A 25,320-nucleotide genomic window follows, 5' to 3' on the forward strand; every position below is an offset into this window, starting at 1 on the left:
AAAAGCACAGACATAGAAGGACGGGCAGTTCATCGGTTGTTCTGAATATAAAGAAGTCTGTGGAGATCAAGAGAAAAGCATGTGATTTTTTTGACTGCTTGGTGGTCAATATGATGTATTTTACTAACCAGATGCCATTTGTGTTGATCTTCGATGTTTAAAAGGCTTCAAACACCATTATCACCCAATGTTTGCAATCAAATCTAAAATGAACCTGCACCAAATAAGTCACCCCGAGTTGGTGTCAAGGTCTTTCTGTGATTGAAGTTAGAAGCAGCAAAGCAAATCCAACACTTAAGATCCCCAAAACATGAAAAGAAAGCCGTAGTTGTGTTTGACATTTGGCGCCAAGAAGTTATTAGAAGCACCTGGATAGCAAAAAGAAAGTTCCACTGAAAAACCACAGTCAATCAAGCTCAAGAATCATGAGTGGGTAGATGAGCAGAAGAGAAAGAAGAAGGAAAACATCCAGTTTTGATCTGAATGTAAATCAGAAGTAGCAGCAACACAAGCTGAACCCTTGAAGCTGCACTTCAAGGAACCCAACTGCTACGTGTTGGTAACGAACCAAAATTCCCATATTTTACATGGCATGCCACCGTATCAGGTATAGCAGAGTGGATGGATTGCAGGGTGTTGTTCGTTCAGTGCAAATAAGGCTGAAGATTTAAGGTTTTTTTGAAAGACAGAGCAAAATGGCTGAAAAAACAAGAAAGCCATTACAATGATACTAAACATTACTGTGATGATGTTTGTGTTCTTTAAATACTTATTATTATCCATTTTTTATGTTGTAATTCCACTATCAGAAGTGATTTCTGTTCTGTGGGTTTTGGCAGACGTGTTAATATCAACTTAACTTGGCTAAACCATTATAACAATGAAATAGCAAGACGCTAAATGCTACTAGCACAAAAAGATAGTTGGTGTTAGGCAGAAGCCATTTATCAACTACTATGTTGTCATCTAAGGACAGTATAAATATGTTTCACTACAGTTTCTAAAACTTTTACAGGTTTTTAAGACACTGAAGTGCATTAATCAATTAACCAATCACGACAACAATTAATAACACATGATATAAATGTGTAATTCTGACGATAGAAAGCAGATTTGTTGGCAATAAAATGTCATGATTGTAACACATCTTAAACAAGATTCATACCCACTTTACTCTGTGGAAGAATAGTTTTTTAACACTGTCGCATTTTAAAGCACGTTACGTCAGATGTGAATCTGGTGTCCCTCAGGGTTTGATACTGGGTCTTGTGTCGGACCATGTGAATGTTTAATGTTGTCCAAATAACAAAAACTTTGTACAAAATAACCTGAAACTTATTTACATTTGGTTAATTTTACATGAAATTATTCACCAATGACTTCTATTCTCTTGAAAATGTTCATACTTTGATTTTTTTGTGAGGTTTTAAAACGTGTCTTTCCTGCCAAATGAAATTTGAACTATTGATTAAACTTTTGATTAAAAAGTTGTCTTTATTTCAGTTTTTTTTTTTAAATAATGACGTCAGCTGTAAACTTCAGATGATCTTGTTTTAGTTTTGGCCCATGCAGGCCTCCGTATGCAAGGTCCAGCAGCCTCACTGATAAACTTGCTGCTACTATATTAATCAGATTGATCAGGGTTATTGATCATTGCATGTTTATGAACTTGGTCAGGTGTCCTGCTAAAAAAATGAAAGGTATTAAGGGTTTGTGATAAAACATTAATAAAAACCAATAAAAAACATGACTCGTTAAATACTCACCAGGCATTATGAGTCTAGTTTCAATATTTAAGTGTGTGTCTCTATGTCCATTTCTTAAGAGGTTCATTTTAATTCAGTGTTAGCGGGGAGCTGGCTCCACAGTAGCTACATACTTAGTCCAAACCCAAACGTCCCCCTCACCCAGTCGAGCAGATCCAACCACCATCCGGTGCCAACAGACACCTTGGCAGAAGCTCTAAGCCTGTCACATCACACACTCGCTGCTCTCAACAAGCCTCGTTACCACAAAGCCGCCGATTGCAGGAAAGTCCAGAAAACACAGATGTATGCAGCGTAGATTTACTTCTCTCACCTTAGTAAACTCATAGTAGGTAAAGTGTAAGTAACCAGTGGGATAAACTACTTCTAAAACACTTTACACAATCTGCAATCTAACAATTCTGCACCCTGAAGGAACAGTTCAACAAGTACAGAGCAGGAGTGGTTAGCCTAGCTTAGCGTAAAGGCTGCAAGGAGAGGGAAGCAGGTAGCTACAAACACCTTTAAAGCCCCATAATTATTAACATTTGATATCCTATTTGTTTAATTCACAAATCAATTGTAACAGCTCAGTGAAACCACAATAAAGCAGAGCAGTGTTTTGAGCTAAATGCTAACATTCTTGCACTTTACACTGGCAATGCTAACATGTTAATTAGCTGGTAATGTTAGTGTGTTAATATAGTAACATTAGCCAAGTGGCACTAAACACAAAGTACAGGAGGTCCTCGGTTTACGACGCCCTCGACTTATGTCGTTTCGCTGTTATGTCGGAAGAGGTTACGGACCGGTCCTCGGTTTAACGTACGGCGTTACGTCGTTACGTCAGAACTGGTTCAGTGGAACTAGTTGGCGAGCGGAGCGGACGAATACGTCGTCACGCGGTGCTATAAGACGGTTTTGTGTACATTTGCCGCTTGGATTATGCTACATACTTTCGCAACCTTCATTATGGCTCCCAAGCGTAAGTCAGACTCTTGTTGTGTTTCAGTGTGAGTTTATGACTGTTTGTCATTACAGTAGTTGTACAAGTGAACTACGTGATATGATGAAACACGTAAAGGCTTTGTTTGCATTTTCACCGGAGTTCCGACTTACGGCGAAAATCGACTTGCATCACAACGTAGGAACGGAACTCCCGATGTAAGTCGAGGACCCCTTGTATTGAGATCCAAATTATTTATTACAATCATTCACTGATTTTAGTGTCAATAAAATGTTTATTGCGCTGTTCCTGCTAATGTATAAATATATATGCACATCTCAGTGTTCAGATTATACTTGTGCAGCCTTAAAAAGAACTAGTCAATGAGTACCTGCCGAGTATATTAACTAAGCAAACTCACAAAGTGGTGGGTGGAAGTTGCTGCCGGGATGAAAGCCAGCTCTCAGCAAACATTAATAATAGCAGATTACCTCAGATGTGAAGTCGGAAAAGCAAGAGAGCGTGGTAGAAAGAACAAGACAAAGATCAGCCCACATCTTCAGCCCTACTGTCTGTGTATAAAGGAAGAGAACATCCGCTGATTAGTTGAGATGAGTTAATAACGGTTCTTGGGGGGAAGATGGTCATTACCATTATCATTGCTATAGTTCATCAGCATGCCACAAAAGACAGTCAAGAGCTTCTCATTTTCCGGCTCAGTATTTTGGGAGAGGGATTTAATGTGTTCAGCTACTATCTGAGCCCCTCCTGCCAGGTCAACTGCACTCCTGCCCTCATCTGCAAAACAAAAAGGCCAGGACACAAATCAACCACAAAGCAAAGGAAAAAGTAAAGCAAAAAATAAAACAACCACAATCTGAAAAAACACATTTGAAAGAACTGTTAAGCAGTACAAAATTATACATATCAGAGCAAAAACTAAGGCTGAAAACAGTCAAAAAACAAGCTGAAAGGAAAGAATTTTGACAGCTATATGACAAACATCCTGAATGTGGTGCATCAAGATTCACATAATCTGATAAAAGGATCGTTTTTAGATTTAAATCCATACAAGAACCTGGAGCCGGATTTATCTAAAGCCACAATTGACACTGGCAGCCATAATTCTTTCCTTTTTCATAGATAACGTATTTCCACAGTAGCTGCAGATAACAGAATAACACCAAACCTTCCCCTGAACTTAACAGAATCAACAACACAAATCAAAGAACTGCAATCTAAAAATCAAAAAAAGAAGCTTAAACAAACTAAACATTTGCCCATTTCCAGTTGGTACTCCTCTGAAGACCGTTTGATATTCATGTCAGGGACTTCTTCCATTTGTCTGCAGGAACAATAAATGCTCAGTAGTGATAATTGTCTCTGTGGGAGGGTTTTCTCTGGGAGGAGAGCTGCCAAACGGAAGCGCTTACATGAGTCAGCTCTCTCAGAATCAGCCACTACTTTCATTCACTGGTGGCGATGTGCCGCGCCTCGTCTCTCGGAAACACAGCGGGGACATGAGCATGATATCTGCTGCTGGCTCTGGTCGTGAAAAGATGCTGATTCAACAATGAGTTGTAGGACTCCATAGCGAAGCGATACTCAGGTCATCAAACCATGTGTAATGTTGCACCAATATCTGTTAATCCTGTCACCTTTGTTTGAACTACCTCCTCGTGTGTTTACATTTCCTACATATTATTCATACATTTTCTCTCTTTTGTTAACCACCATAATTTCATTGTATTGCTGTCTGCAGCCGTACAATGAAAATAAAGGGCTTGAATTGTCTTAAAGTTATTTTTTGGCCTTTTGTTGGCTTTTACTGGATAGGTTAGTAGAAAGGCAGACAGGAAACTAGGGAGAAGAATGGGGGGAAGATCTGCAGCAAAGGGCTGTGAGCTGGAATCGAACCCAGGCCATTGTGATGGTGGTGGAGTTTTGGTCTTTCATCTACAATTCTGTTGCTGATCCTCATAGACAGAATCTCTAGTGGGCGGCATCCAGTCTGGACAGTTATTCTGCTTTCTCCAGCCTCTCGACTAAAGAGCGCACTGGGACACTTTGAACAGAGTGTGAAGCAGCTGGGATGAAGGTCAGCACCTCCTAGTGTGATAGTTTTGGTTCACGGTGCCAGAAAACAGCGAGCTGCTTCCCGCAGGTTGGCAGCAAGATGACGTCCCGAGTGAAGCAGTTCAAAAATCACGGGCTCCTCAAAGCAAGGGCAAAGTTGGCAGGAATGGAGGCATCGCTCTGGCAGTGGACCATCGCGGTGAGGATGAAGCTTCCCTTATGGTCATGGGGTTGTCTTTTTGTACACCAATCATGCAACTATTCCTTTTTCTTTGCGTGACCAGTGAACTGCATGAGTGAATTCAAGGAGAAAACGTCCATAACCATGTTCTTTTATCCCCATTTACACAATTCTGATTACTAAGGTTTTGCAAAACACTTCTTGGTGGGTTCAGAACAAGAGCAAACCCTTCAATCGTTTCGTTGTAAAACGTGTCAAGGAGAAACACCTAGTTCATCTGAAGCATAGTGAACCTTCAGAGATCTGACGTCTTGAAGAAACTCAGTAGATAGTTGCAAACGACATGGTTCACTTGGGACTCTTCATTAGCTTCACCCTCATTGCTAAAGATTTAACATTTATAACAGTCACACCTTGAAAAAAGTCTTCTGGTTTGGATATTTGTCATTTCAGTTATATTAAAGTAGCATTTCCCATTTACAAATTGTATGCAATGTACACTGAGGCCCTTTTGTTGGTTAGGTTAAAGCTTAAGAATAAGACAAACCTCAACTCGCTGATTTGATTACCAATTCTTTTTATCCGACAAAGTTTGTAAGGGTGATTGCTTTACCTTGTCGACATGTTTCGACTACGTCTGCAGTCTTCCTCAGAGCGTCATCCGACGTGAGATGACATTTCCTTTTGAACAAATTTTGATCAATTGCTGACAAGTTTTAAGTCATTTTGGAAAATGTTGCATCATTTTTGGTAAATGTCAAGTCATTTTAGACAAATTTAGACTAATTTTTGACAATTTTTTTGGCATTTCAGACATGTTTTGTGTCTCGTTTTTGCAGTTTTAAGTCTTGTTTTTGTCATTTAGTCTCGTTTTTGTAGTTTTGTGTCTCGTTTTTGTCATTTTCTGTCATCTTTGTCATTTTCTTTTTAAATTTTTTTCTTAAAAATTTGCAGATTTTTTAAATGTTTTGTGTCTCGTTTTTGTCATTTTGTGTCTCGTTTTTGTCGTTTTCTGTCTTGTTTCTGTTGCTTTCTTTTTAAAAAAAATTTTTAAATAAAAAATTTGCTGATTTTAGAGACAAAAAGCGTTTTGTGTTTTGTTTTTGTCATTTGTGTCTTGTTTTTGTTGTTTTCTGTCTTGTTTTTGTTGCTTTGTGTCTTGTTTTTGTCATTTTCTGTTTTGTTTTTGTTGCTTTGTGTCTTGTTTTTGTCATTTTGTGTCTTGTTTTTGTCATTTTCTGTTTGTTCTTGTCACTTTGTGTCTCGTTTTTGTCATTTTGTGTCTTGTTTTTGTCATTTTCTGTTTGTTTTTGTCATTTTGTGTCTTGTTTTTTGTGTCTTGTTCTCGTTTTAAGTCATTTTGGATAATTTTTCATCTTTTCTGGTAAACGTCAAGTCATTTTAGATAAATTTTGATCAATTTCGGACAGTTTTTCGTCATTTCAGACATATTTCAGTAATTTGAGATGGGGATTTTGCCATTTTGAAAAAGTTTCAAGTCAGAAATGTTGACCTTTTAGAGCCATTTTTGAACAAAGGTTTAATACTGGACAAATCTCCAATTATTTTGGACATTTATTGTCTTTTCAGAACAGGTTTCAAGTCATTTTGGACAAATATTTGTCATTTCAGAGACATTTCAAATAGTCAGCGACTGTGCTTTCTGTGTACACTCAAATCCATTTTATCATGTAAAGAAAGTGCTTTCAGGTAATCCCCTTCTTGCTGAAGAAACCGGGCCGATATCTATCATATCACAAGCGTGTGTTTCTTGAAGGAAACGAGCAGCTGCTTCCCCACGCTCTCCCGCCGCGTCTATCACACAACCATGCCAGCTAACCGAGACCCCCCTCCACTCCAACAAATGTCACATCCCACCAGATTCCACAGATACCCGGCTTTCCAACAAGACAGGGGGAACTATGCACCACACAGCTGTGATTAAAGCCTCTCAAGCAGGCAGTAAAATCAGGCTTAGAGCCTGCTGCTCGTCCCCGAGGTCACCGCTCAAATACTCCGCTGGTACGCTCGCTAATGAAATTTCTTAGAGTGGATGTTTCAAAAGGGCTACAAGAAGCATTTTCAGACACAATCAGATTATTGTCAGATAAGCTGTAATACCTCAGTTTTGAGTTTGCATGTCACAACACAAATGGGTTCGACGGTTTCGTCATCGCATATGGCGCTCATCCCTGCTCTTCATTTTGACGTCAAACCAAATGTATTTTAGCATTTTAGCTGAAATTTCTGACTTGTAATAAGATTTTCTCCAGTACTTCAAGTACATGTGACATATTTTAACAGTGTTTTGGTCAAAGATTAAATTAAGAGACCCCAGAGAAGTGGGTCTGTCGTTTTTAAAATACAGTCAAATCTAATTTACATAACATTCTTTTGTCTCTACAGCAAAACCATGACAAAACTACATCTTTATCTACTATTTACATCTGTATGTAGACTCAAAGGTGAATGTTGTGTATTAGCTTACTTAGAAAATGTCACTAGAGCAACAGAAACAACCTCAACTCCCAGCATTGACAACCATATACTCAATCCTCCCTTTCCAAGCATATAGGAGAGCAAAAGTTGGTTGTACTTTTAACAAAAGAATGCTAAAAGACCTCTCTCGATCCAGTGTTTGGTGTGTCCATTTTGGGTTACTGTAGAAATATGGTGGCCTAACATGGTGGGCACCATGGAAGAAGACTATGGTTGGGCATTGGGAACTGGTTCCTACTTAGAAAGTGACTTTCTAAAGGAATCGCTGACTGTTTTTATCTACAGCTCGTTGCAAACAATCAAAGTTTGCTCCTGTACAACCCAAGGAAAACAATGAAAAACTCTGTTCTCCCTTTACCACCCTTGCAGACCAACCAACAAGATATAACACTGGTCTCTTACACCTCTTTATGTGTGATAATATCATGCTAACCAATAACAGAATGTTGGGTTCATTATCCTCCATGCCATACCTGAAGAAATGTAAATTCATCATGTCATATGTGTACTTATCCATATGTAAACTCACCACATAACAACTGGCCTTATCCATATGTAAATTTCACTATGTCATAATGTACACTATCACTCAAAACTTTTGGTTCACTTAGAAATGTCCTTATTGTTGAAAGAAAAGCCATTTTTTTCAATGAAGATAACATTAAATTTATCAAAAATCTAGTCAAGACATGGTTAATGTGGTAAATTACTATTTTAGTTGGAAATTTTTCATGGAATATCTCCATAGGGGTACAGAGGAACATTTCCAGCAACCATCACTCCTGTGTTCTAATGCTACATTGTGTTAGCTAATGGTGTTGAAAGGCTAATTGATGATTAGAAAACCCTTTAGCAGGTGTGTTAGCACACGGATAAAAGTGTGAGTTCTCATGGAAAACATGAAATTGTCTGGGTGACCCCAAACTTTTAAACGGTAGTGTATATATCCATATGGGGAGTCATCATGCCTGTTTTTTTTTTTTTTTTTTTTAATCATATCTTTATTTTGTAGCCCTGTTGTACTTCATTTTCTTGCTTCTTTATGCCTTATCTGTATCCAGCTGCTGTAATGTGAATTTCTATGGTGAAAGATTAATAAATCTTATCTTAATCATTGGGAGAGCTTAATTTAAATTCTGCTTATTGGTTCCTGGACAAACATTGGCCTGTAAACAAAGTACTGTACATCTACCACTAATGGTCTCCACCATTAGCTATGAGAGCTTAATGTATTGGGACTCTATTTGTTTGTGAGAGCAAAAATTATTTTCACAGAAACTTTGAGCAACTATATTGCTCATTGAGGGGCACTATAGTCGGGTAAAGTCTGCTTTACTACCCTTAACTATCCTAATAGCACTTCTTTGTGACTTCTGGTACTTGGCCTAAACAAAAAGTCAATCACAGTTATACTCTAAGTCCAACAGAAAGTCAGCCATTTTGCATTATCTATTAAAATTTTAGGAATGAATTCCTCACCGAGGGTAAGTCCGAGAGACTTACTCCTTGGTACCCCCCTAACCCAAACTAACGAATCTAGTCTCACCACCTTCTACAAATCGGTAACTTTACTTGTTGACAAACACATAGAAACTACAGCAATTCATTTAATTCTTAAGTGTTTGTTTACCTCGATATAAAGAGATGGATAGGAAGTACTCAGGTACCCCTCTGTCAAAGTCTTGCATCGAAAATGTCACTTAAAGTAGAAGTATATCATCGTAATCAGGCAAACATACTAAGATATTAAAATTCTAAATGATCAATAACGAGAAGATTATTTCAAAATGAATTTCATTGGATCCTTCTTGGTCTGTATCCAAAAGAAGATAACTACCATTCAAATGAACAAATCTTAATAAACCTAAGCTTTCTAGCTGCTAAAAAGGTATTAGAAAATTTCAATTACATGGCTTTTTATTGACTAATAAAAACACTGTCTCCTGTGGCTGGTAGATTATAATACACTAGATTAAACAATTGAATTGTTATTACTTATACATCAGTGTAAAAGCCCATTTTTACTATTGCAGTAGCCTTAACTCACCTGACAAAGTTAATAACGTTGTTGTTGCTGCATGTAGTACTGTCACATTGTCACCATGTTCATATCTAGTTTGATCAGAACTCCAGCATTACAGCAGCTTATGAAGCTCCAAATAAACACAAAATTAGCATGAGACAGTAAAAAGGTTTGGTTAATGAGAGCTTAACAACTTTACTCTGCACATAATCCTAAAATAAAGAAAGACTTTAGCAGCTTTGTCTACAGTAGCCCAACCCGGCATCGCTTTTATTACCCCTCTTCTATTAGTTCTGTAAGGGCGATGACGGCGCTCATGAGGGATTTAGTGTTCCCCAAGCAAAGCAAACTCCTACTTACGGCTGTCATAACAGATGTTGCCAAGAGCTCGGCCGGTCTGCAGTAAAACCTCCTGGTCGGTGGAGTTTAGCAGCTGAATTAGAGGAGGAATGAGGCCGGCTTCCACGCAGGGACTCCGCATGAACTCTAGAGAGAGGGAAAGGTGTTGGATAACAGGTCAGCGAGGAAACGACTTCAGATCAGTCAAGCAAGTAAAGAGTATCGGCTCAAGTGTCGGCGTTTTATATCAGGACAGACACAGCACCCATTTATACAGTAGAGGCTGACTGAAGTTTTACTTTACAGAGGCTGACACGGTCAAGTGTTAGCCATGTAGCTGAACTTTTATCACAAAGGTAGCATTGCTCAGCTTTGTTTATCTAACACATGAAACCTGAGTTGCTGTGAGAGAAAAAAAGCGACTGAAATTGTGAATCGGTCATATGATTGAAAGAAATCCATCCACTGATTATACACTTCCTGTCCAAAAAAAAAGTTGCACACTCTAATATTTTATTGGACCACCTTTAGCTCTGAGAACGACACGTTCGCCGTGGCATCGTTTCGATTAGCTTCTGCAAAGTCACAGCATTTATTTCTGTCCAGATCTGCATTAATTTTCTACCAAGATCTTACAGTGATTCAGACAAAGTCTTCTCCAGAACATCCCAAAGATTCTCTGTGGGGCTGAGGTCTGGACTCTGTGGAGGACAATCCATCTCATGCTCCCTGATCCCCTCATTCTCAATGTGAGCCCCATGAATCCTGGCATCATCATCTTGGAACATGTCCATGCCATCAGGGAAGAAGAACTCCACTGATGGAAAGACCTGGTCATTCAGTATCTTCAGGTAGTCAGCTGACCTCATTCTTTGGGAACATAACGTTGGTGAACCTGACCAACCCCAGATCATAACTCTAACCCCCACAGGCTGGTAGGCACTAGACATGATGAGGGCATCACTTCATCTGCCTCTCTTCTTACCCTCATGCCCCCATCACTCTGGAACAGGGTGAATCCCATCAGCACCCCGGGGAAAACGTTGGTTCAGCTGTCTGGTTTATCTGACAGACCGTCTCAAATCAGCTAACAAAATTGTTGATACTCACTAATCGATTTACAGCTCAATTACTGCAGCTCCATTGCATGCAACATTTTTAATCTCTGCTTGTGGAAGATATCAAGTCATTCTAAGTCACTGGTGAGTCACAGGGGAAATGGATTCCATACCCCCCAAACATTAGTGACTCATGAAGCCATGCAGTGTTTAAAACCAGCCTCAAGGTTCAGCTAAAAGTCTCATTACCAATGAAAGTCTTGTATTTGTTGTATTTACTGATTCTGATACAATTTCATGGATTTTTCTCTATTATGTTGTGTTATGTGGTGCAACGGAGGTTCTGTGCTCGTTTTGGAAAAACAGATGTAAATTAAAGCTGCAAGCAGTGTTGAAAGGGTCCTCGTATCCTTGCTGGTCAGCGAATCCAAGCATGTCCATCAGGTGGTGCTGCGACAGAGTGTATTTCAGCCAAAGGATGTCATGAGGGCCGGACTCTGATCCCACATGTAAAGTTTGATGCAGATTGGAGCATGTACAGGGTAGATATAGATCACTTCCTGTCCATACACCAGGTTGTGGCCAGTTACACAGCATTTCCTGTTTCATGGCGAAATGTCGAAATTCCGCCACCCGCCATTTCCACATCCTCAAACTTTTGTGGAGTATTTTGATAATTTTTGATCACCCATGCCTGCTGTACATCCTGGCCAAATTTGAGCTCTGTCGGAGTTACCCCATTTGAGTTTATAGCTTTTGAAAATGCGCAAAAATTGGTCCAAAATTGTCCAAAACATGACACATAATTTAAAATGGCCAACTTCCTGTTGGGTTTTGAGCATGGGTGTCAGATACACTTTTGTGCATCTTAACAAGTTACATACATGTATTAAATTCCGTAACTCTAGGTGACAGTGGTAAATGTAGTAGTAAGTGTGTAGTAAAAGAAATTTTCCAGTTGGCACTATAGAGCTATGCTGGCACACACCTATGCAACTCCCCTAAAATATTAACTTTTTTGGCGGTCCTGATGTGTGTGTAGAGTTTCACAAGTTTGAGTATTTGCAGACCACCAAATTTGAGTTTCAAAAAACAGGAAAAGAATCTCAGAATAATAGTAAATCCAAGAGTTTCAAGAAGGTCCTGGTGCTTGGACCCTAATTAGCTGTGAGCTAACTCTGCTGCAATTACATTTAACTGTGTGCCGTCCCAGAATAAACAAATGATCAATAAAGTGAATGAAATTTGGAAATTAAGTTTTATAAGCCACCTTTGATTTTGTCCAAATCTTGGGACTCAACTCCAAACTTCTGATATTGGCTCTGGACAACTAAATGAGGTGACGAACCCCCCACCTCACAGACCCTATCGATATATAATAGCATCCTCAGGTACCAGCTGATCTGATTGGATGTCATGAGACAAAAATCTACTGGAGGAGGGTCCAGATATGCCCAAATGAGAGGATTACTAAGTGCTGTTGAGTTGACGGTTTACATTTCACTCTTACAGTAAGCTCAGACTCAGCATGTTGTGTTTGAGGCGGTGACGGTACTGTGATCACATATTTGGGCAATCGTTCTGGATCATCTGGGCTTTAGCAGGGATAAGACACTCCGCTAGCGACTCATGCTAATAACTCAAACATATTTTTACAGTCAATGTTCCAGTGTGCAGCTTTAAATAATAATAACTGTCAGACAGAGAAGGAGTTGTCTTTAGCCCAGCAGTCACTTGGCTGATTGCAGATTTTTCTGGAAGCGGTGACAGATAAATGCCAGTGGGTCGTTGCCAAGCCTGGCAAACTGCTGGGGAGTGATCATTAGCTGCCGTCTTGCAAGCTGCTTAAAACCCATTCATTATCCTAACCTTTTCTTGCCCCGAGTTCTATTCGCATCTGCTTTTTTTCTGACTTTAAAAGCTTCTCCTGTGCTCCCGAGGAGAAATTATGGAAAATGGAAGCCCTCTGACACCGCAGGTATACAAGGTTTGGGTCTTTAAGCAATAATCTGCATAGTCGGTGACAGCCCGGCAATGAAACGCCAAAGAGAGCTGCTAAAGCTAACATCAGTCTGAAACAAACAATCACACATGGTATCGTCTGATTCTTTAAATATTTCCATTCATAGCAAAGTTCTAAATGATGCATCACTAATCCTGTTACCAACACTAATCCATTGATTGACAAACGGAGGAAGGGAAAGTCAGGAACCTCACCGTTTTTGGCCAACTCGGCTATGATGTTGGCTACTTTAGGGGTGCACGAAGACTGGGGGTTTAGCAGAGTGGGGAGCAGAGGAAGAAGACCTATCTCCTGGATCTTCATGCTGGCCTCGGTGTCTGCAGGAGGAAAAGCACAATGGATTTAAAACATGCTAATGCTTTAGCCATGACTCAAGATTATTTCTAATGGGAAGAAACAAAGAAAGAACCCAACAATTACTATAAATCTCACAGTATTTGACATTAAAGTGGCCAAATTACCAAATGTGAGTCAAGTAAAAGTTGCTCTTGAATTGTCCAAGATTATACTGATGTTTTGAATTTATGTTTTATTTGAGGGAAAGGTAGAATCACAGAAAAATGTCCATGAAAGACCAAATACCTTATCTATTTCTTCCTTTAATGACAGCAGCACTGAGCTAAACGGACTCCACAAGTTTGGTCAAACCTAACAAGCTGAGTTCTCTCAGAATGATGTGACGAAGAGCTTCTTGTCGTGTCGGGAACGTTTGTCTGAAAAATGAGGCCACTACTAGAGAGACATCTTTAGAAAGGACCTTTTTGTTGATTGAAGTCTTGTGCTCTTTATTCATTAAATTATTTATTATTTCTTCCTCTCAGTGATCAAAGTATTGACCTTCTAATTGTGTGATCCCTGCTTTGGATCCAAGTGTTTTAGATCTTCATGTGCTGCCCCCTTAGAAACCTTCAGTCTTGCCATGATTGATGCTGAGAAAGCTGGTCTTTGCTTCAAATAACAACCTCACTTTGGACACTTTCACTTTGTTATATCATCATATTTCCTCACTATCACAATGCCACTCAGTATGGAGGGATAGAACTCAAGGAAATCAGAGCTTTTGTCCAAAGCAGTGAAGACGGCCAACGCCCCCAAACTGTCTCAAATATTTCGTCTTCATTTTACATTCATGCTTCTAAATCATCAAGATTTCCTAAATCTCAAAGGAGGATTTTGGGATTTTTGAGAGTGCCTCAAACCAAAATAGGAATTTCCAAAACACTCTACAAAATACAAAAATATGATAAATGAATCTGAATGCTGCAGCTGAGGTGTGGAAACTAAACAAGGAACTAGTAATGTATTATTTTCCGAAAAACAAAGCTGTTTCATCGGATAGAATCTCCACATTGTAAGCATTATAATAAAGCAACTGTCCAGGATCATGTCATACTGCACAAGAGGTGGAGTGAAGTAATGACAGGTTATTGTGCATACTGTTCATATTTTCGTTTTACCATCAATCTCACAGTACAGGGGGTCCTCAACTTACATCAGAGTTCCATTCCTACAGATCAACGTAAGTTGATTTTCACTGTAAGTCGGAAGTCCGGTGAAAATGTAAATAAAGCCATTCTGTGCATCACAATAGAAATCAGTTCTTCGAAAAAGTCATGAATGCCAACAACTTTCATGCATGTCTGAATCATTTTAAAAGAAGTTAACAGAATATTGTGACGGACTGATATTGATGTTGAGGTTTCAATGTTTAATGTTCAGTTCCAGATTTAGCTAATGTCAGTGAACGTACCATGTTTAGTTAGCTCACTTCTGATTGGCTGAGAGTCAGCAGTAGAGAGAGCTGGGAACGGCGGCTAATTCTGGAGCTAAGTTATGGGGTTTTTCTGGTTATTCTGACGTTGGCTACGGTCCACAGTATCCTGTGTGAAGGTTCAATAAACCAGCAGAGAACCAGATAAAGTCTCACTCATTCATCACAGGGGGTCGCTACAATATGATGACCTGTTTTTACAACTTGACTGATGTTTGTAGGTGTTTCACCCTGTTCCCAGTGTTTTATTCTATCTAATTTCACTTCCATGGAGACGGCTTTCCTTTTCTTCCAAGCATCAGAAGAGTCTGACTTACGCTGGGAGCCATAATGAAGGACAAAAAGTTAGTGAATGTAGCACAATCCGAGGTGGAGTACAACCAGAGAAAGGAAACAAAGCCGTCTTTAGCGCCGCGTGACGACGTATTTGTCCATTCCACTCGTCAACTAGTTCCACGTAACCAGTCCTTACGTAATTTCGAAACGCCGTAAGTCAAGACGTCGTAAACCAAGGACCCTCTGTATAAAGTTGCAGTTTGTTATACATTCATGTACCACTGAACTTGCTCCCATGTGTGTCCACTGCTGCACCGCTACCGTCTGCCTGATCCTGCTAAATTGAATTTGCCGTTGATAATGGCCATCAATAATACAATGTTTGTTTTAATTTCATTATAATTCAATTTATAACGAGTTCAGTTTACCCTCGTTCAGAGCGAGCAGAAGAGAATGACTAAAAGAGAAAAGCAACGTCTTTCACCTGTCCTGTTAACTTACTGGCATCATTATGAGTCCAGCTTTTTTTTTTGAGTTATTCTAGAAAACAAAAAGAAATTCAGCGTTCATTTCCTCATTTTTTTAATAATTTATGGAGGCATAATTTTGGAATACAGTTACAGTTCTGTTAGTACGTCTAACGTTTTATGCTGAAAATGAGGCTGAACATAGATATTTACATCTGTATGTCACATCAGCAGGTATAGCCATTCTGATTGGTCAGTTCGATTGGTTTGAGTGGTTCTGATTGGTTCACAGCTGCGGTCCTTTGATGCAGCCCGTCTTTGATGACCAAAGCTCTGAACCATCAGTGGGATGGTCTCGGTGTCATGCAGGGTTACTGTTCTGGTTTCACTTCACTTTTAGTCTCTCTTGTACAGGATCCTAATCTTCATACTGGTTTGGCTCCACTGAACAGACTCAACTAACAGCGAGAGGTCTATCCTTACACATTAATCAGCTGTCTGGCAAACACTGTCACACTGTTCAGAAACATGGCTTCAGGCAGATATTCTCATTTTCAGCTTACATATACTGCACACGATGTGGAGTTTATACCCAATGATGCTCTTATTTACATCTGAGTCATGTTGGAAATAGTACAGCGCTGCATCTGGAGCTGGGGAGGCAGAGCAGGCAGGTCGCCATAAAAAGAAAATGGTTTCTGCTTGAGTGTAAATCTATATTCTGTACTCACTGTTGTTGGCGAGCGCCTTGAGCAGGCAGTCCAGACAGCTCTCCACGCTGTCGGTGGCGCTGTCGGTGGACGCTAGCTTCAGCTTCTCCAGGGCTTCACTCAGGTTGTCTGGAAACACAAACATTACACGGCTTAAGTCTGGCAGCCAATCATCACCTGCAGCCACCCGTGGAGTTATGTCAGGCCTTTTATTCTGAAGACTTTCTGTTTTACAGTGACGGCTTTTTGTGTTGCTGTTACATGAACAAGCTTCTAAATCATTTCAACAACATTCAGCCTCAGTTTAACGTTTCCACATTACAACTTCCAGATCACAAAGTGTCGACAAAGGAACACAACATTTAGTCACAGGTATCTGGAACTGAACCATAGAGGATTTTACTTTATGATAAAAACTACAAAAACAAGACAATATATTACGAAAATGAGACACAAAATGACAAAAACGAGACAAAAAATGACAAAAATGAGAAACAAAACAACAAAAACGATACACAAAACAACAAATAACGCAAAACACAAAATGACAATCAGACAAAAAACACAAAAGAAACTAAATGACAAAAACGAGACAAACGACAAGTCAGATAAAAAAAACTATCAAAACAAAATATTACAAAAATGAGAAACAAAACAACAAAAAAACAGACAAACACATGTGAGACAAAAAACCCACAAACCAATAAAAACAATACACAAAACAACAAATAACGCAAAACACAAAATAACAAAAATAAGACAAATGATACAAGCAAGGAAAAAAAAACACAAAACGTTTTGTTTCTCATTTTTCTCATTTTGCGTTTTTTGTCTTATTGTCATTTTGTGTATCGCTTTATCCATTGTTTTGTGTATCATTTGTGTCGTTTTGTGGGGGGTTTTGTCTCGCTTGTGTTGTTTGTCTTTTTTGTCATTTTGTTTCTCGCCATTGTCGTTTTTGATCTCATATGTATCATTTGTTAAATTTTTTGGCTAATTTTTGTTGTTTGTCCATTTTTTGTCATTTTGTAACTCTTTTGTCTAATTTTTTGTGTCATTATTTTGTTTGGTGTTGTTTGCCTCAATTTTTGTCATTTTGTTTCTCACTTTTGTTGCTTTGTGTCTCGTTTTCGAATATTTTGTTTTCTTTTTGTTGTTCTTTTGTCTTACTTATGTCATTTTGATCATAAAGTAAAATACTACATCGTTCAGTTCCAGATAGCTGTGACTAAATGTTGTGTTCCTTTGTAGACATTATGTGATCTGGAAGTTGTAATGTGTAAATGATAAACTGAGGGATAATATGGCTGAAATTGAACTTAATTTTCTTCAGAAATTGCAGGTTGTTCATGATGGTAATGTTGGCAAAGGACAAACTGGAAATTAAATAGTAGGACTAATGCTGTAAATACAGAAACGTTTTAGACAGAGCGGTCAATACAGGTAGGAATCTCTAAATTTTAAATGTAAAATTGTAGTTCCGACTGTAAATATTAGACTTTTTCCTCACTTATTAGTTGTTTCTGGCATTCAGTAAGAAACAAGAAAAACCACAGATCAGAAAAATGCCAAGCTATGTCTGGGGTCACTCAGAGAGCATTAAGTAAATAAAGCGGAATGTCATTGGTGTATGTGAGTAGAATTTAAGTCACAAGACGCGTAGAAGGGCTACACAGCAACAGAAACATACTGGAATCAGAACAGAGGCAAGAAAGACTTTAAAAGATCAGTTTTCTTCTTTTCTTCTTCATTTCATTCATTTTATCATCTCCGTAATCCACTTGAAGTTTGCAGTTCTTTATGATAAAGCTAGTGAGCTAATTTCTCGTCAGTACAACAACATCAAGAACATCTTCTCACTTCTTCTACTCCCCTGAATCGATTATGAGCTCTCCATGCCATCAATCTGCAGCACAGTCAACCACAGAAACTTGAATCTTCAATCCGTCACAACAAAAGCTTTCGTCTATGGATCTTCTCAGAAACGTCTCAAGAGTCGCATTAACCAAGCAAAGAGCGACTTATAATGCACATTGATCTGTGCGCTGCGTGATATTAATCATGTACAAGCCTGCTAATGCCTGTTAAGTCAGCAGGTTATGAATATAACACCTGTGTTACGGCCGGTTTAATTCACCTTGAGGCAGACAATCTAACCCAAACTTGTCGTATCGTGCTGGAAAAAAATTGCGTAAGGATTGCAGACGCCGTTGCAGCGACCTGGTTGATGCTGGAGCAAGGCACAACCCACACATCAATCCCCCAACATGAAGGATCAGATTTTTAATCGTTTTGTGTCTCAATTTTGTTGTTTCGTGTCTTGTATTTGTCGTTTTGTGTATCATTTGTCGTTTTGTCTCATTTTTGTACTAGTTTCGTGTCTTGTTTTTGTCATTTTGTGACTAATTTTGTCGTTTTGTCTCGTTTTTGTCATTTTGTGTATCATTTTTGTCATTTCGTGTCTCATTTTTGTCATTTTGTGTCTCATTTCTTGTCATTTTGTGTCTTGTTTTTGTCGTTTTGTGTCTCGGTTTTGTCGTTTTGTGTCTCGGTTTTGTCTGTTTTGTCATTTCGTGTCTCGTTTTGTCATTTTCTGTCTTGTTTTTTATTTTGTGTCTCTTTTTGTTGCTTTGTGTCTTGTTTTTGTTGTTTTGTCTATCAGTTCTGTCATTTTGTGTCTCGGTTTTGTCGTTTTGTGTCTCGTTTTTGTCATTTTGTGTCTTGGTTTTGTTGTTTTGTGTCTCGGTTTTTAACAAAAAATGACTGGATATCACTAAGCCAAGGATGCTTCATCCGATGAGGAAGTAGCATCCTTATCTCTCATTTATAGCTGACAGTTTATGCAGATGTGATAGATTTGAGGTGATATTTTGCACAGAATTCCCCCACAATAATATGTACTGTATCAGAGTCGTCATAAACATCCAACGACCAGCAGAAGCGGTGAGATTAGAGCACCAGCAGCATCTCAGAGTGGGCTGCTGGATGCTATTGCATAACAGCTGTGTACATGGAGGAGTGCCATCTACACCATCAGCAGCTCTCTGCCATTTCAGGGTGATGTGTAGCGTTCATCTACCCGCCGGGACCTAAGAGCAAGTCCCAGGTCCCAGCTGGATCTCCTCCACCTCCTCCCCGGGGGGCTGAGAGGAGTGTGCAGTTGTTAAAATGGAATAATAAAAATGATAATAATGGGATAAATCACGAGCTGCCGATGTGGATGGAGAGTCAGGGAGGCTACTACCCCACCCGAGAAGGCACGCGCGTACACACGCAGTTTTTAGTCAGCTTTTTTTGGTCGCCGTTAAAATAAACGACAACAGAGAGCCGTGAAGGCAGCAGACGGCTTCACGGGCGCTAATGCGTGACACGCAGCGGCAGCTGTTAAATGCTTCATTCGCTTCTTCGTAAAGAAAAAAAATAAAAATAAAAACTAAAGCTCCCACTAAAGGGAGGAAACAGTTCCCTAGCTAGCCGTCTACTCACCCATCTCTGCAGGATGTTGCTCCGGAAAATGAAGCCCGGCGTTCAGCTCCGTAAACCGAGTCGTACTAGCCGGAGAGGCCCCGCTGGTTCCCCGCTCTGGTGAACCGCCTTAAACCGGTGCAGGTGAGCTAGCTAGCTAGCCGCGTTAGCAGCGACGGCAGCCACCGGGCCGGTCGGGCAGAAAGATTCGGCCTGTTCACCGGGAGACTACCAGCTTAACGCATCGGACTGCCTCTCATGTCCACACCAGACCCGCAGCCTGCCGCTCCCTGCACGACTGGCTGCCGCCGTCAATGAGACGATACGAGGACAGGGGCTTCCGGTCAACACCTTCAAAATAAAGCAGTTTCAGACAAGACGTCGCCAGCAGGTGGCAGCGGAGATATGACAGGAAGATGCTGCAGAAATCTAACATTATTATTATTATTGTTGTTGTTGTTGTTGTTGTTGTTGTTGTTGTTGTTGTTGTTGTTATTATTATTATTATTATTATTATTATTATTATTTGTCTAACATTCGAAAAAAACACTGCAACGTTATATTTGGGTTGTGGGTTTGTTAGACCACTTTACCACTAAAATGTAACCATAAAATATTACAGAAATTATATAACCACTCTGCTTCTAAACTTTCAGTCATTTTTAAAATAAATTTCAGTTCATTCTGAACAGATTTAAGTAATTTTGGTCCATTTTTTAGTCATTTTGGTAAATTTTTGTCATTTCTGACAAAGTTTGTGTAATCTTGGATGCATTTTCTGCAATTTTAGATCATTTTCAAGTCACTTTAGACTAAGTTTGGATGATTTTTAAAGCATCTTGGACAAATTTAGTGTCATTCTGCAAATTATCAATCATTCTGGACCATTTTTAATCATTTGAAAGAAATTCAGACTGATTTTGGATCATTTTACAGTCATTTTAGACTATTTTCATGTCATTTTGAACACTTTTTCATATTTTTAGATCATTTCTGGCACATTTCCTGCAATTCTGGAACATTTTCAAGTCATTTTGAATAATTGTGGATCATTTTCGAAGCATCTCGGACAATAAGCGTTTGGAAGCAGAGTGGTTTAACCCACTTTCTGTAGTTTTTGAGAAAAATAGGTTCAAAGTTTTGAGAATAGTCTAACATTAGAAGGTCCACTGTAATGCTATGTTTGGGTTGTGGGTTAGACCACTTTTTCTGTCTTTTTTTAACTTCTGTTTTTATTATTGTCTTATTTTACGTGAACAGATTTGAACTTGTCCTGCCTCTGGTGTTTCCTTGTTGCTCTTTTTCATGATGGTGTTTTCTCAGTTCCTCATTCCCTATTTTTTTTTTTAAGTCCTTCATTTATAACTCAATGTTTGTGGGAGGTAGTGGTGTGGTGTGGGAGTATAGGTTCTAATTATGTCATAAATTACCAAAAAAAAATAATATTTTTGATATGTAAAGCTAATTTTATTTGTATAAAAAGTGCTACATAAATAATATCTAATTAGTTATTATTAGATGAAGCTACAAATGTGAAAAATATAATAAAAAGAAACTGCCAGATATAACTTTTTTTTAAACACAAATCCTTACAAACATCGCACTGTGAAACTGAACACATTTATAGAGTGGATTAAAAACACTCAGTAGAAGCTAGGAAGAGGAATCAGCTACATTTCCCTTTATTTTTTTATTCTGTTGCCTGTGCAGTTGTAAGCCCAGACAATTCACTAAAAAGAAGAAATAATCCCCTTTGTGCTGTGTTTAAAAACACAACACAAAGGGGATTGGACAGTAAGTTGCACTGAAAGGATCTGAACAATACATGTCAACAGAAACCAGTCAGTCTGCAGGATACGCTGCGTTTTGTCCACAGAAGGGAGCTGTGACACCAGATTATCACCCGGCTGCCAGCGGTTCCTCCTGCCGAAAGGCACAAAAAATGTCCCCAATCACACATTTAAAAACTCTTTATCTCCTCTGGATGATAACACAAGTGACCCAGAACACACTTAGAAAGCATGAACACATCAAAAGAACACAATTAGATCATTTTGCTGCTGGTTTGAAGCTCTAATATCTCAGATATTGGTATCGTTTTACCATTTTTCTATAAAACAAAAATGTTTTTGTTTTTTGTGTTTTTTTAAAGTAGCTTTAACAAGTCTGATTTCAAACTGATTCCTTTCTAATATGTTTTTATATGAAACCTATCTATACACCACCAGTCAGAAGTTTGGACACATCGTCTCATTTATTTGTTTTTATTTATTTATTTTATACATTTTAGATTAATACTGAAGACATCAAAACTATAAAAGAATATATACGGAGTGGTAATCTTCAGTATTAATCTACAATCCAGAAATAATACAAATAAATAAAATGCGTTGAATGAGGAGTGGCCAGACTTTGGACTGGTAGCGTACATAACAAAGCTACATAATTAGAAGTTTTATTTTCATGAAAATAACTCATTTGTTTAAAATCCACACAATGGTAAAAGCAAAAACATAGGACAAATAATGAAGCCCACAGCTTGTTTCCATCATCCAAAATCCCCAGATTTTGGGAACAAAATCATGCTTCAAACTACAGTAAGACAAAGAATGATGACAGCTGTTCACATTTTTTCTGTACTGAGACTTCTAGTGTCCCATCAACACATCCTATTATAGACCTGTGGATGTAGAGACAAAACAATCACAAAAAACCTTCTTAAAACCACCAGTTTCAACTAAATCCAAAGAAATGTCTTCAAGGGCAGATTTAAAGTCATTAATTATACACCTAAAAAGTCTGGATCTGTGTTTTTCTGCAGTTTTAAGGTGGAATTTGGTGCTACTTCACTAATTCCAGCATCTAAAAAACACCACATGGACACAGATTTTCATTGGAGGGGAACTTTTAATGCATGTGGGAATTCAAATATTGATTAATCTTCAAACCTTCTATCATTTAACCGATGCATCCACTTATATCTATGTACATACATAAAGGAACTTTATATGCCAACATAGTCTGGACATTTGGCATTTTTTTCCCATTTTAAAGGATCAGTAATTCATCAGTCATTTTGGACCATCAAGTTCCAGGTAATTTCAGACCAGATTTAAATCATCTTTGGTGAAAATGTCAACCAAAGTCTGAAATTTTGGACTTTTCCCCATTTTCAAGGGCCAATAATTATTCATTTTTGTCATTCCGACCAAGTTATTGTCATTTAATACCAATATTTATCTTATTTGGTACAAATTTTAAGTCTTTTGGGACAATGACAAGTTATTTTGGATAATCTTTACCTTACTTAATACAACTTGTGTATTTTAGGACAGGTTTCAAGTCTTTCTTGACTATTTCGAGTCATTTTAGACCATCTTTATCTTATTTTGGATGATTTTTTTGTCTTTTTGGACAGATTTCAAACAATTTTGGACAAGAGTCAAGTCATCTTTGGTGAAATGTCAACCAAAGACTGCATTTTAGTCAAAATATGGATTCATCCATAGTGTTAGATAATAATGCAGGGTTGTTCAATTGCAAAAATGAGACTTTTGATCCCTGTAGATGCACAAAATATTGTGGATTAATGCCAGAAATTGAAATGAATCAAATCAGTCAGAGCAGAAATACAAACATTTGGTAAAAGTTCATGTATATGGCACAGTTTCTTTCTGTTTGTCTGGCCTGATTTTGTTTAAACCCTGTTTTTTTCTTTGAGTTTGTGTTGCTAAGTGAGGATAACATGATGATAATATGGCTACTTTCAGAATAAAAGGACAAACTTGTTAATACATTTGTACCCTTTAGTGCAACGCTTCTTATGAATGAAGGAATAAATGATGAACCCTGGGAGGAGGTTATATTTGGAGATGGAGGCTGGTACCAGCAGTTCAAAGCCATCGTCATAGCAACCAAGTTCAAGAATTTGTGACTTTTGGCCGGCGCCAATCTCTGCATTAATTTGTCACATATATTGCTCACATTTTTTCCTCAAGGTGGCGCTAGAGTTCAGATCACAGCGTCCAAGATGCAGAGAGAGTCCCTCCAATAAAATCAACCCCATAGGTTATTAGTGAGCAGCTTATTACCACCTGCTGCCAGGTTTTATTGTGAAAGAGCCCCGTGGAGACCAGAGTAATTAAGATGGGGGCAAAACAGGAGGCAGGGGGTTGATTAGAGGCATTCCTGGTGGCACATGTTAAAAATTCATTCATTGTTTTAAACAGAAAACACTTCAACTTCTGTTTGTTGTATCAGCATAAAAATTCCTTAAATAACTCAATAATATTTTAATTTTGATACAAAATATGTGAATTTCCAAAACCACAATCTGCTGTTAAAATGATGCATTTTAGACAGAATTCAGCAGCTGCAGCATCATATTTGACAACATCTGCAGCGACAGAAGCATTTTTAAGTGTTGGTATTCATTCGTCAGGACCTAATTGTGATGCGTATTGAACTGTGAATCTAGTTTTTAATTCAAATCTTTATATTTTCTTGCATTATTGCAGTGAAATCATTTAAACTCAGCTGCTTTTTCTGAGCTTTGAGTGTAACAGAAACTGAAAGTGGTTCGACCATCCTGGATTAATTTATTACAGAAAGTAATTGTTTTGAACATTTGCCCACATCTTTATGAGCTAGACTTCCTTGCTATGAACCCTCCTGTTATGTTGTGGGTCAAACTGACCCATTTTAAAGTAAAAAAAAATTAAAATGTAATTGTTGGAAGTATTTTTTCGGAATGAAATTTCTTCTGCTTTGGCTTAATGAGTGCAATCTAGAGCAGAATAATGAGAACAGGCTCTAATTTTTGGTTTTAGTTTGTTGTAGATCAAAAATGAAGGAACAGATGAACAGTAAAAACATATGTTCAACTTCCATGCACTTTGAATAACAAGACAACTGGTGATGTTCTGCCTCAGTCTCTTGAATGTCTTCGTCCTCCAGAGCTTACAGAGTACTGCTTCATGATCTAACAGTAGCACTGATTGGGTTTGTTTTACGTTAAAGCTGGCTTTTCCTGCACAAACCAAGTTTTGGTGCCTATCAGTGAGGTTTCAAGAAGCTCTAAATGAAACTTTTGTTAATTGAGGCTTCATTTATTGAAGAATGATAGACAATTTTGTCAATATAATATTCAGGAATAATAGGAAAATACTCTGACTTCTGTCAAATAAGGGAAAACAGATTCACAAACAGACTGAAAGCGCCCACAAAAAGGCACAAAATGACCATAAAACAGACTGAAAATGACCAAAAAAGAAACAAAATGAGCAGGTCATGTGATCTGGAATTAACACACTTTATTTAGAGGTGTTTTTGTCATGGGGAACTTAGTTGAAAGGGATTTCTGGGACACAGATACAATTTGTTTTTTTCCATATAAAATTTGATATATTGCCAAAAAAGAAATAAATGATTATCTCAACTTAATAAAAAGAACACAATCAAAACAATTTCTGAATCAGCTCATTTTATTATTGTTCAGCTAATTAGAAGGTGGTTGGTATTAAATTCAGATGGTTATTTAGTTGACATTTTAGTGATATCCAGTCATTTTTTTTATTAAAAAGTGATTGTTTCCATAATAAATAATGATGGAATCGTAAAGACGAGATCACAATGAACATAAAAACATATTTTTTTTTAAATTTTTAATAAAGACAAATCCCATGGACTTCAGAAGTGCCTCAGTTATTGATTGACCAAACTGCTAAAAATGTCAAATGTTG

At 38.2% G+C, this 25,320-nt stretch overlaps 1 protein-coding gene across 2 annotated transcripts in view; it reads right to left on the reverse strand.

Moving 5' to 3' along the window:
- rap1gds1 (RAP1, GTP-GDP dissociation stimulator 1) overlaps window positions 1-19,898 on the reverse strand; it is a 34,627-nt gene extending 14,729 nt beyond the window's left edge. The window contains exons 1-5 of one of the 2 annotated variants that reach the window (XM_023293637.3): window positions 19,601-19,898; window positions 16,136-16,243; window positions 13,085-13,207; window positions 9,831-9,956; window positions 3,343-3,489 (exon numbers count right to left, since the gene is read on the reverse strand). In XM_023293637.3, coding sequence (XP_023149405.1) covers window positions 3,343-3,489; window positions 9,831-9,956; window positions 13,085-13,207; window positions 16,136-16,243; window positions 19,601-19,604 — 508 coding nt within the window. In that variant the 5' untranslated portion in view covers window positions 19,605-19,898. The remainder of the gene's footprint in view (window positions 1-3,342; window positions 3,490-9,830; window positions 9,957-13,084; window positions 13,208-16,135; window positions 16,244-19,600) is intronic. The other variant, XM_023293638.3, reaches the window with a different exon arrangement.
- Window positions 19,899-25,320: the final 5,422 nt, after the last annotated feature.

Source organism: Amphiprion ocellaris, chromosome 23 (assembly GCF_022539595.1).
Source record: "Amphiprion ocellaris isolate individual 3 ecotype Okinawa chromosome 23, ASM2253959v1, whole genome shotgun sequence".
Classification (NCBI taxonomy): Eukaryota; Metazoa; Chordata; class Actinopteri; family Pomacentridae; genus Amphiprion; species Amphiprion ocellaris.